General features: G+C 34.5%; 1 protein-coding gene across 2 annotated transcripts in view; it reads right to left on the reverse strand.

The window, feature by feature from the left end:
• The window catches only part of TBC1D15 (TBC1 domain family member 15), a 56,744-nt gene that overhangs the window by 28,522 nt on the left and 14,962 nt on the right, over positions 1-13,260 (reverse strand). For both annotated transcript variants that reach the window (XM_014833269.2, XM_014833270.3), the window contains exons 2-5: positions 10,944-11,042; positions 10,443-10,517; positions 6,320-6,458; positions 1,338-1,548 (exon numbers count right to left, since the gene is read on the reverse strand). In XM_014833269.2, coding sequence (XP_014688755.2) covers positions 1,338-1,548; positions 6,320-6,458; positions 10,443-10,517; positions 10,944-11,042 — 524 coding nt within the window. The remainder of the gene's footprint in view (positions 1-1,337; positions 1,549-6,319; positions 6,459-10,442; positions 10,518-10,943; positions 11,043-13,260) is intronic.

The following is a 13,260-nucleotide window of genomic DNA, read 5'->3' on the forward strand; positions in this document are numbered from 1 at the left end:
TGCCAGCCAGAGGTGGTCAACATGGTAGGTGGGAGAATTTCACGGCAGAAAACAAGTCAGTCAAAATCCTTCAACTTCTGGATCACTCGTAGCTTTATATAATTAAATTTAGGTGTGATGTTACCCTATCATAAAGTGAGGACGTTATTAATGAAGTTAACAATCATCCCGATAGTTCCCCCAAGCTAAAAATCTCAACTTCTCCCTTCTTCTCACCTCCACACAGCCAATCAGTCACAAACTGTAACCCTAAATATTTCTCCCAATACTTCCACTTGTCCTGTCACTCTCCTAGTTCACGCCACGCCAATCTTTTCTAGATGACTCAAACAACCTGCTAACACAATTTACAAGATCCTTCACACTCTGGCCTTTACTCAGCTCTTCGATCTCATCTTTAAATCTGGCACCCTCTCTTCCTCCACTATGCAGACCTGTGATAGTGAACTACTCTGTGATGTGATTATACCATGTTCTGTATTCTTCCCTCTATCTAAAACATCTCTCCCTCTAAATTTATCCTTCCCTTTCATGCTAATGTTCACTTATTTGTCAGGTCTCAACTTAGATTTTACTTTCTCCAGAAAGTCTTCCCTGACAGTTCCCCACCCCAGTCTGAAGGAGATAATCTTCTTCTCTTCCTGGGAGCTCCCAAAGCACCTTGTACTTTCTTCATCTTAGTTCTTGAGTTTTATTGCCATTTACTGGTCAGCATCCTTCACAAGACCATAAACTCTCAGATACATAGGAACATGCCTGTTTTGTTCACTACTAAACATCAAGCATAGTGCTCAGAACATAATATACACCCAAAATCTATCTGTTGAGAGTGAAAGAAAGAGTATGTGTTTCCCATCATACAGGTAAATAGACATCAGACATAAGATTTCTGGAAAACGAGAAAGCTCTCTCTTCCACAATTAAAATAATTTTATGAAGGGTTTAGACTTGCCTGACGTAAATTTGCAACATTACAAAGAAAATTCTGTATTTAACAGAAACTACATAATAAAAGGTAAATTCAGTAAATATATAATCTATAAGTTACTGATGCATCATCATTCATTTAAATGTGGATAAAAAAGATTGGACCATTCTTTAAAACAGTAATAAGGTGATAAGTTGCAGATCAAAATTACTAAAATGAAAATTTTATTCAGTTATTCATCCAAAGCACACAACTATGTACCGGGGAAAAAATATGTACCAGAAAAAAATAGCTGCTTGTGCCCCGATATGCATATAATCACTGATACCCTATGACAAGTGAAAACAGTGTGCCTTGGGACCAATACAACAATCCAATTTCAAGAAGTAGAAACTAATTTGATACTTACTCACATAACACCACATATTTTTCAAGAGAGTCAATCAGTAGTTTGCTATCTCCTTGATGAAAGTGCAGAGCAGGGAGAACGACGTCATCCTTTAGACAAAACACCAAATATGACCAGCCCATACCCTCTTTGTTTTGCTTGACTGATTTCAGGTCTGTCAAACTGAAGAGGAATGACCATTTGCTTTTCCCATTTCTATGACTTGGAGCATCTTAAAAACAAGAAAGTAGGGCAAAATATTTTTGTTCACCTTTTTAAAAAGCACTGACAGTGGTCTTCATGACTGCCTAACAAATTTGTTGAACCTAAGGAATGACTATAGCATTCATATTACTATGGCTTCCACCTATATTAGAAATGGCAACACGTGTTTTCTTAAAAGAATCGTTTTTAAAATATTATCCACTGCATACAAACTGAAAAATGTTTTCCTTATTTAAAATACAAGCTTTGCCCACAAATCACAACAGCTTTGGAAGCAGGCAGGCTAGATTCAAATTGCAACACCATCATCTTACTAACTGAATGGTCTGGGGCAAACCATTGAATTTCCCTGAGCCTCAGTTTCTTCATCTGTAAAACAGAGATAATTATACTTACCTCTCAATGTTATTCTAAGAATTAAAAGAGAGAACACTTTTCAACTAAAAGAGAGAACACTTTTCAACTAACTAGTATAGTACTAGGTATAAGGCAAATAATAAATGTTAATCTTTTCCAAATACAAATGGCACGATGCTATTTAAAAGAGTTCAAAAAAAACAAAAAGAAACCCTTTATTTCCTCACTTCCTTTTGCAATTAATTTTACTAGACTACACTGAGTGAAGGTATTATACTGGTATAAAAAATAACATTGGGGGGCTGGCCCCGTGGCCGAGTGGTTAAGTTCGCGTGCTCCGCTGCAGGCGGCCCAGTGTTTCGTTGGTTCAAATCCTGGGCGTGGACATGGCACTCATCAAACCACGCTGAGGCGGCGTCCCACATGCCACAACTAGAAGGACCCACAACGAAGAATATACAACTATGTACCGGGGGGCTTTGGGGAGAAAAAGGAAAAAATAAAATCTTTAAAAAAAAAAAAACAACAACATTGGAATGAATATACGGACATTGTATTCGCAAAAACCCAAATAGGGAGAAACTGAGAATGAAAAGATAACTAAATTGGGAATGCTTCAAAGAGAATGAATACATTCACTCTTCCTGCTAAACCAACCTTCTAAATTAAGACCTCTGTTCAAAACAAACCATAGTTATGTAAAATAAAGCATTTTCTGAGTTTGTGGGCTGTTTATAGAAGCTTAAAACCCTAGGTTTGTGAACAACATCATAATTGATAAGAAGCAACTTAAGGATTGTCTATTTAAGTGAAAATTTAAAGAACAAAGGAAAAATGTTCTTTCTTCTCACTAATAATTATAATTAATTTCTAATGTTAAAATGCCATTTTATTTTAACACAGACATAAGTACATCACGTCTCTGAAATTTTAAAAACCCTTTCTCTAAGCTTATTTCCTCAAAAGTGTCATACTATCCTGTTATTCAAGATCTTCATTAATTCCATCCCTTACTATCAATTCTGCAAAGATAAACTACATCGAAGATATCTGCTTATAAAACTTGATCAAAGGGTAGATCAGTTGGTGTTGACCTGCATGTATATCACATTCCTACATAGTCAGGAACACTCTAGCCCCATTACTTCCAACAAGATCTCCTAAAGTGACACAGAAATCTACAACTTACAGACACCTCTACTTGCAAGGAGTACGGACACCATCATTATTTCACGGACACTTTAACAAGTATCATTTCAAAGGAAGTCCAGAAAGCCTAAAGTAACTTATCTATACAGTGACCTGCCTAGCTTCTACACCAGTTCAGATGGTGAACTCATATCTAAGGCTGGTACTAGATTAAGGGCCATGTGGTAACTTGACTACTATAGATTATGTTTCATGGCATTTATATTATAGAGCTCATAACACCACTACAAGCTAATATCAACGTGAGAACAATTCTAGAATTCAAATGTCTTCATGAATTATTTATGTATAAATGTACTTGGACTATCTAGAAAGGATACATACTCCTAGATTATCTGCAAAGACCAAAAACATTTTCACAGCAAAACAGCAATAAAAAACTAGATATAGACAATTTTTTATTAAATTCTTAAACAAAAAGCATTTAATCCAAACTAATGTGAGAAAATCATACGGAGAATATTAAATAACACATGCAGGCTACATGAATTATCAGGAGTTTGTACAAATTCAAAAGTAAAAATTTTCATAGGCTTTTTCCCTTGTTAATGGAAGAGACACACATTACACACTAAATACAATAGAAAATACCTCACACATTTCCTCACTTAAAGCTCTGATAAACAATGAGAGAAATATTACAAGTTAATTCTAGAAGTCCCTTTACAAGACTATAAAGCTTCATGAGAAAAGGAACTTTGTTTTGTTCAAAACTATATCCCCAGTGCCTAGAGGAGTGACCAGCACACAACAGGTACTCAAAGAAGTATGGAATAAATGAATAACCTAGTACCAAGTCAACATAAAAGTAATCTGCAATGTAGTCTACCCCCAATAGCTAACCAGAAGTAGAAATGGTTACAAAGGAAAACAGAATCCAAGAATCAATTCAAAATTTCCTTCTTTTTCCTTAAAGACAGGCAATTAGTTCTGATGAACTTACTAGGTTACCAAATACATGTAAAAAATATCTTCAACACACTGACATGGGAAAACTGAACCCAACAGCAGAAGCGCAAAACAAAACAGTTCAATAAGTCTTCCTGTCTTATTAACATCAAGGACTTGACGCTTTCTTTGGATAGGTCTCCAGAATATGATGGCAGTCTGTTGTTCTGGGAAGACATGTTTCCAAAACATTTGCTCTGGTATATAAAAACAAAGACTTAGCAATAGAAACTCTTTAGAAACACAAACTTAAGTTAGTCTTTGATAGTCAATTTTTTTAAAGGTCTATCCCAAGCTTCCTTTGTGAATCACAAACAAAAGTAAAGAGTAAAAAATATCAACGTTACAATAAACAAACTAAATAAATAAAAATTTTATTTGAAAAAAGCGCTAACAGTACAAAAGATGTTTCGTAATGGCATAATTTTGAATTCTGAAACATTGAGCTTAGAAAATGTCTCCTTTAGGAAGGAGTTTCAATGAAAAATAAACAGCTGAGATAGACAGTCCGGGATGAGATGGGATGGAATGGAACAGAGCGCACTGCACTTCATAACTCCTTGTTCTGTTAGACATGTGCATGTGTACGCCTACTGGGCTATACTGTTCAATGTATTCTTACTGCTGTGCACAATCATAACATTTTTAAAATACTGAATGGAAAAAAAAAGAAAATGTCTCCTTAACTTCTAATAATTGCTAATAAAGGCTCTTTACGTTACAAGTCACAATGCACAGCCAAGCCACGTAGGCAGTATTTACATCTGTCATTTTTTGCTAAGTTACACAGAGGTTCTCAACTCTGCTCATTAAAATCACCAATAGGACTTTTGAAAACTCCAAATGCCCAGGTCCACCTCCAGAGTCCGATTTACTTTGCTGGATGAAACGCAGGCATTGGTATTGTTTAAAAAAGCCTAGTATCCCCAGGTGATTTCAATGTGCAGCTAAAGGTGAAAACCACTAATCTAAAAAGATCTTTATTGTCAGATAATGCTTTTCTCTTACATATGTAATGCTTCTTTCTTTTATGAAATTCTAAAAAATCACTCATTGATTCACTTTTGCTCATTCCTATAGTCTTTCTTCTTCATTTTCAAAGATTTAACAATATTGGGCAACAAGAAACAAAAAACAGCAATTCACATAAACAAATCCTTCAGATCTAGAGAACTTAAAAATTGCTCACACACCAAATATACTAAATCCTATGGTTCTATCTTTTACACTTTGCATTGTTCTGGTAAGAAACTTCCCTTTCAGTACAAAGGGAATGCCAAAAAAAAAGAGAGAGAGAGAGACAAACACACACACATGCACGAGCTGATTATTATCAAAAGCTTGTGAATTACTATTTACTTCTTAACAGTTACGAATGTTTCCAAGAATGATAAGGTACAAAGCATGACTACTGTATATGAGAATGATTCCCCAGGCCATACATAAAAATCAATTTTACTCAGTAACAATGCTAAATAAACATAGCAATACATATTCCAGTAAATTCTGACCAGCCTTTTTGAGTCTGGTAAACGTGGATAAACCCTACATTCAGACCAAAATCATTACAAGATAAAATATCCTTTTAATTGTAAAACACAAAAGAATCAATTGGGAAAAAATCATTTTAACTTATACAAGTGTTTAATATTTTTAAGAGATCACAACTAGGCTGGCCACATCATAGACTGGGTAGTTAAATCATATTTGGGGTAGTATACATGTCCTGTCAGGCCGTTAGCTTGGCTCTTTTTTATTATCTACATGTAGATAATCACCACATAAGAAACACAGATTTAAATATATACATAAAATATATAAAGGAGAATAGTCACTAAACATATATAAAAGAGAGACTGCAATGAGCTGAGGATCCAGGTAAAAACTGAAATTAGAGCAGTATGGTTTAGTGGTATACTCTATCTCCCCCTGGTGCTTGAGGATGAAATAACACGATTTATTTTTTATTCTACTAGTTTAACAAAAATGTGCATGAGAGACAGTCAAAGCAATAGAAAACTTCCATTTTCTACCATTAATAACTACAAAACAGAAGTCTTTTTAAAGCCTTTTTTCATAAAGTCACAACCAAAAAACAACAAAGAGAGATGAAGAGAGAATATAAGTAAAATATGAGAATTACACATACTAAAGCATCAAATCATTCTTCTTCTGACAAAGGAACGTTAAAGAATTTTCTTTGCACTTTTGTTTATATTATAGTGTAGTAAATAAGTTTCAGATTTCAAAGATTTAACTCATACCTCCATTGGTATGTGGTTTCTTTTTAAATGAAACTGTATTAACCATGTCCCACTCTGCTTCATAACTGTTCAGATGTTCCGATCCTCGATGAGCTCTTTCTTTTGGGGCCTGGGTCCATTCTACAACTGAACTGGAATCCTAAAATAATCATAATATATAAAATATTTAGGAACTAAAACTAGAATTTAATTTCAATTAATAATATCTTCTCAGTGTCTATATAAATTAAGTGTCTAGGTTGTGGGAGACATCACTGATGGGAAAACCACACACTTTTTCCTATCCTTTTCTCCCTTGCTCATCTTTACCAAAAAGAGAGGAAAAGCTTGCCCAGATTCTCTAACAGTTAGGATTGACTGCCCATGAAATACAAGCAGAAGTCAACTGCAAGGCTTCTGCAAATGCTTTTGCTTTCCTAATAAAAGCCACATCCCTTTTCCCCCTTTCCTGCTTTGAATGCAGCTGTGTTGCCTAAAAATATGGCAGTCACCTTATAACCACAACAGAAAAAGCAAGAGAACCACTCCAAATAGCTCCAAACCTCCAGACTTCTGGTTATCTGAGGAAGACACCAATGGTGGCTACTTATTTAAGTCCCCACTGGTTGCATATTTCTCTTAATCACAATTAGCTAAAAGCTACAGATAACAGATCTACATGTACAGTTCTATAAGATTTTCTATTTTAAAAGAGAATAAACCCAAAAGTCGAAAATGAATTAATAATTTTACTAAATCAAAAAGTTTAACTTCCGTGCAACAAAATACATCACACATAAGTTAAAGATAAGCAAGACTGGGTGGAAACATTTCCAAACTATATGGCAGATGACAGAAAAATAACCAGAATACAAAAACAACTCCTACCAATTTATTTAGAGATCCAATATCGAAACAGAAAAATAAGCATATGGTATGAACAAACAAGTCAAAGAAGAAATACAAAGAGACAAACATCTAGGAAGATGTCCAACTTCAGAAAAAATCGAAGAATCAGGAACAGTCAAAGAAAAGCAAGTTAAACTGAATTTCAATTTTTTTGCCCCATTCAATTAAAAATCAAAAAATGAGAGTGTGAGGCAATGCTATTGATGACACTGTTGATGACAGTGCTAATTAGTACTGACTCCAAAAGGGCAATACAGCCATATTTATTAAAACCCAAAATATACCTGTGTTTGACCACAGTAACTCTCTTGTCATCACCTACCCTAGAGAAATACTCACAGCTGTATACAAAAAGGCATATACAGGAATTTTCACTGCAGCACTGTTTGTAAAAGTGAAAAACTGGAAATCTAATATCCATCAATGAATGAATGAGTAAATAAATTAGGAGAAGCCAATGAAATACTAAGCACTAGTTTAAAGACTGATATATGTTAACATGTATATATGTCCAATAGCGAATAGCAAATAAAGCCGCAAAACAATGTGTGTAGTGTAACAACTACATGGCAGTATATGCAACTAGAACACAGAGAAAACTGGGTCTAGACAGATGTGAAATGTGTACAGATAAATCTGGGAAGATAGACACTAAACAGGGACAGATAAGGAACAGGATTCTAGTAAAGCAGGACTTCAACTTTCTAGTATTTGAAGTTTTACAACAAGAATGTATTCATGTATTGCTAGTGTAATTCGTTTAAAAAAGGGTAAAAGGAAAACTTGTAGGACTAGGAAGATATTATAAAGGCACAAGAAAAATTAAGAAATAAGAAACAGAAACTGACTGAAAAATAGAGGGGAACTGGAATGAATGAAATTAGAAAGTAGAGTTGATTTCTCTTCTGGGTCCTTCCTCAACTATCATTTCTCAGGGAGGCCTCCTTGTTTCCCCAATTTAAAAAATACAACCCTTAACATCATCACTACCAATTCTACCATCAATGGGGGGAAAGCTAAGAAACATCTACAAGAACACCACTCCACATAAAGGCTTGGAGTTGGTAGATGTGGTACTTCTGGAAATCAGGATAAAGGTCAAGCTGGAAAGAAGACTACTACCAAAAGTCCAAAAGGCTGGAGGTTTACTCATTAGAGAAACAAGATTATCTCTGAATTCAGGGAAACCAAGCACACCGAGCAAAGGGATAATATGCTGAAAACCGGAGAATTATTTGAAAGTCCATCTATGGAATGAGTTGGCAAGACTCTCAGCTCTCTTCCTCCACTCAGTTCCCAGAATACTGGAATCCAGGCTTACCTTTTCCAGGCAAGAATGTGCAGATTCTTCTCTGGCAAATGAGTAGCCCAAGAGAAAACACCTACATTTCAACATCAGGTATCATGTTTCCCCAAGGAAACAACCTACCCAGGTCACCTTGAGTGCCTACTATTACCAAGCCTACCCATACCTAGACAGAGTATAATCACTTTTTGTGTCTGCTGTTAAATATGAGCACCACACTACAAAGACCACCGAACACCAAAGGAAAGCGTCTATACAAAAGACAAAGTCTGAACAAAACAAAAAAAGTCAATTAGAGGAAGTGGGTTATACAGAGATAAAAACTTTCATTAAATGCCTCAGAATAAGGAAGGATATTACATCTATGAAGACCAAGACGCTATTTTTAAAAAGGATGGAAGGGGGCACTCCAACAAGATGTCTTAGAAATTAAAAATATAGTAAACATGAAAAAGGTAATAAAAGAACTGGAAGATAAAACTGAAGAAATTTCCTGTAAAATAGTACACACACCCAAGTCAAAGAATTAGAAAACAGGAAAGAAAGTATTAAGAAATTACAGGACCAGTCCGGAGGTCTAAAGAGTTCCAGAAAGAAAATAGAAAATGGAAACGAAGAAGAAATCATCACTAAAATAATTCAAGAACGTTTCCTAAGGGACACAAATTTCCATATTATAAGCCCATTAAATACCCAGCAAAACAGATAAAAAAGACCATAAAGGCACATTACCAGGACATCTAGAGCACCAGAATCAAAGAGGAAGTCCTAAAAGCTTCCAAAGAGGAAAACAACATAGAAAAGATCAGGAATTAGAATGCAATAGACTAAACATCAGTAATGGAAACCAAACCTGGGATAATTTTTAAAAAATACGTGGCGAAATTTATTTTCAAACTGTAATTCTATACCAGCCAAGCCATCAATTCAGAATAAGGACAGAAAGTCTAAAAATAGAAATGTTTTTGCTCCCATTTACCCTTTTTCTCAGGAAGCCCTGGAGCTGTATCAAAACAAGGAAGTAAACCAAAACAGAAGACAACATAGGATACAGGAAACAGGAATTCAAATATGGGAAAGAGGCAAAAAGAACCCCTAGGATAATTAATGCACAGCAAACCAAGAGAACAACCAATTACTAAGAATGAGCTTGTAGGAAGGCTCTGGGAAAGACGTCTCTAAGAAATCAGAAGATCATCTATGTGTTTAAATACATTGAGAAGAAATGTAGACAACTGAGCCAGAGTTTCAAGGTGAATTAGAGATAAGATAAAGGGAAATCTCTACCTTCCGTAGTGCAAAGTCAACACATGATATAAATGCTAAACAGAGTTATCATATAACCCAACGATTCCACTCCTAGGTTTTCAAGAGAAAAACATATGTCCACACAGAAACTTGTATAAGAATGTTCATAGCAGCATTATTTATATCAGCCTAAAAGTTAAAGCAATCCAAATGTCCATCAACTGATTAATGAATAAATAAAAACGTGGTATACATCCATAAACATAATATTATTCAGCAAACAAAAAAGAAAAAAGTAGTGATAGGTGTTATAACATGGATGAACCTTGAAAACGATAGGCTAAGTGAAAGCAGCCAGTCACAAATGGAATCTATGATTCCATTTAGATGCAACGTCTACAACAGGCAAATCCTCAGAGATAGAAAGTAGATTAGCAGTTGCAAGGGGCTGGGGTTAAGTGGGAATGGAGGAGACTACTAAAAGATACAGTCTCTTTTTTAGGAGTGTTGAAAATGTTCTCAAATTAGATACTGGTAATGGTTGCACACTCTGTAAATATACTAAAACCACTGAATCATACACTTTAAAAGGGTGAGTTTTATCGTATATGAAATATATCTCAATAAAGCTGTTATTTAAAAAATGGCATTTCTTTAGTCATACTTTATTTTCTTAAATACCTTTCCAGCATAGAGAATACTAGAAGAATCTAATGCATCATCCAATGGTCTCCAGTCCACTATTACTTCAGCATCCTAGAGAAAGAAATTATAAACTATATTTACTATTCAGCAATATCTTACATTCTTAGTTACGTATTTTTAAATCCCTGAACCCAAAGTGAAATTTTTAACCTCTTAAATATTGGCAGTTTACATATGCAATATCATATATAAACCACTATTTGACAACCAATGTTACGTAGATTTTTAAATTCTGCTTACTTTTCATTATAAAAAAGTTCTATTACTGCAACTTTTACATAAGTTTTTAAATATTCCATGCAATTTTACTGGTTTATCTAAAGTATTTTATTTCTATCATTTCCATGTTAAATTTACAACTACTGGTCAACCACCTAATTTTATTTTACACACAAAATTCAAACTTGCTGATAATACCCCAAAGATGAACCACTACCATAAACAATTATTAAATAAAATCATTTACCAGAAACATACCTTTTCTAAAACACGCAATATTCCTGAAATCAAGCTGTCTTGGTCATTGGTCTTTCCACAAGATGAGTGAATATAAACACCTTCCTGTTCATATATAATCTGGAACAGTAAAAATAAGATTAATCAAACCACTTTTATTCAGTACTATTTCAACATTTGTTAAAAAAATTAAGAGATGCTTTCCTATAAAGTCTGAACCAAGCTTCTAATTATTTCATATATAAAGGTATTATTTCAAAAGTACTACTCAGACTTAAGAGCACTTCAAACAAAGATAAACTGGAAAGGAAGTTTACTTAGCTATGCATGAAAGTTCATTGGTTCAGCAATAATCACAATCTTGACCTTCTCCAAAAACAAAGATATCAGGGCTAACTGCCATGTGTCTCAATATGCAAATGTCACTTAAAATAAATTTTTAACAAATGCTAAGCAAATACTGGGTTCAAACTGAAAACATTCAAGAATAAGAAGAGATGAAATACAATGAGGAACTAATGCTTTATTGTTTAATGAATAAACAAAAATGTGGTATATATCCATAAAGGCAATTTGTTATTCAGCAAAAAACAAAAAAGAAACAAAGCTCTGACAGGTGCTACAATGTGGATTAACTACTCCCATAACAGCACATTTTTTACTGTAAGATCATTTTGGTGTGTTTTTGTAGAACATGGCATAAAAATTCAGGAAAAAATACGGGAATTTTAAAGAGTAATGATGAGGACTTTTAGAAATGACTAGTTTAAACTAGCTCAAGCACACAAATATTTACAAATATGAGTGCTCCTATATGTCAAAGCACGTAAAAGACTATAGATATATTAATATGATTAAGACATGATTCCTGAACACTGTCCTATGGGAATATTGGAGAGACGTAGGTTAACTCCTGAGTAAACTAAAACATTTAAAGTTAAGCCTTATTTTCTTAAGCATAATGTTATAAATTAAGAGAGCCATTTCAAACCATTAAAAAAATTCTTTTCATTATGAAAATAACTAAAAGGGAGATAAAAATAGTCACTTCTAGACCTCAGTAATTTTGACATATGCAAATTTGGAATCGAGGGTACTTTCTACTTATGTAGACCTTTTATTAATACAATCACATCACTATTCAGAAGAGCATGGGGACCAACAACGCAGGACAAGCACCACCAAAGCCTATCATGATCACCCCCTAGTGATGAATGTAAATGGACATGCATCCTCTTGTTTTCAGCTAACATTTATGGAACACTTTTGCATCAGGACCTCCACATGTCATAACCCTGGACCACAGGTTCTATAACTATATCCCACTACATCATTAGGATGAGGAGCCTATTTGTGTGAATGAGGAAACTGAAAGGGAGATTAAATAACTTGTCTGAGGGTGATGACACAAACAGCGAAGGGTGGTTAGGAGTGGTGTGGAGACTGAAACCCAGGCAGTGTGACACCAGAAAACTGTGTTCTTAGCCACTACACTACAAAGCTCCCACATTACTTTCACTGCCTCTCCCGTGTTATATTAACCACTTGTGGTATGGACTTACATCATTTCTCATCTCTTACAGGAAAGTCTTTCTAGTACTCAAGATCACCAGAGAAGTTCTGATCTCAAAACCCCAAGGTAGCCTTCAACAAAATAGTTGTTAAGCAACAGACAAGCATTACGCCAAAGGCAAAGATGGAGGTTAGTAAGAGTTGGGGAGTGGTGGGAGACAATTTTATACGGTTTGTATAGAGATGAAAACTTTTCAAGCATGCAGATTCATTCACACAGGTACACAAAGATATGCATAAGAATATTCACAATAGTATTATTTATAATATCAAAGGGGGTGAGGGAGGGAGGAAAGGAAAGGTATGAATCTAAATGTCTACAAAGAAAGAAATGATCTAATAAATACTGGGATATTCATTCTTGCGGAATATTATTCAGGAGTTAAGAAAGGATGAGGGAAATTAGAGGGACAGATAGACAGACATGGAAAAAATTGCCAATTATATAAAGTATGACTACATAACTTTTCAAAAGTTTTTCTATACCTGTATAAAACACATAGAACAAGTTCTGGAAGGACACATTTTAAGCTGTTAACAGAGGTTACTTCTGGAAGAGAGAATGGAATAGGGAAAGGTTGAAAGAGGAATTGTAATTTTTATGTTAAAGCCGCTAACTTATTTCAATATTTCAAAGTTAAACTACAGCTATACATTGCTTTAGTAATTACAAAAATAATTTTAATGAGTAAAGTGAAAAAAAGGAGTTCCAGAAGTATAAACTATAACTTCTCAGGACTTTAGTTTATCAATTTGTAAAATAGGA

The sequence above is a fragment of the Equus asinus genome, chromosome 4, assembly GCF_041296235.1.
Source record: "Equus asinus isolate D_3611 breed Donkey chromosome 4, EquAss-T2T_v2, whole genome shotgun sequence".
In the NCBI taxonomy this organism is placed as follows: domain Eukaryota; kingdom Metazoa; phylum Chordata; class Mammalia; order Perissodactyla; family Equidae; genus Equus; species Equus asinus.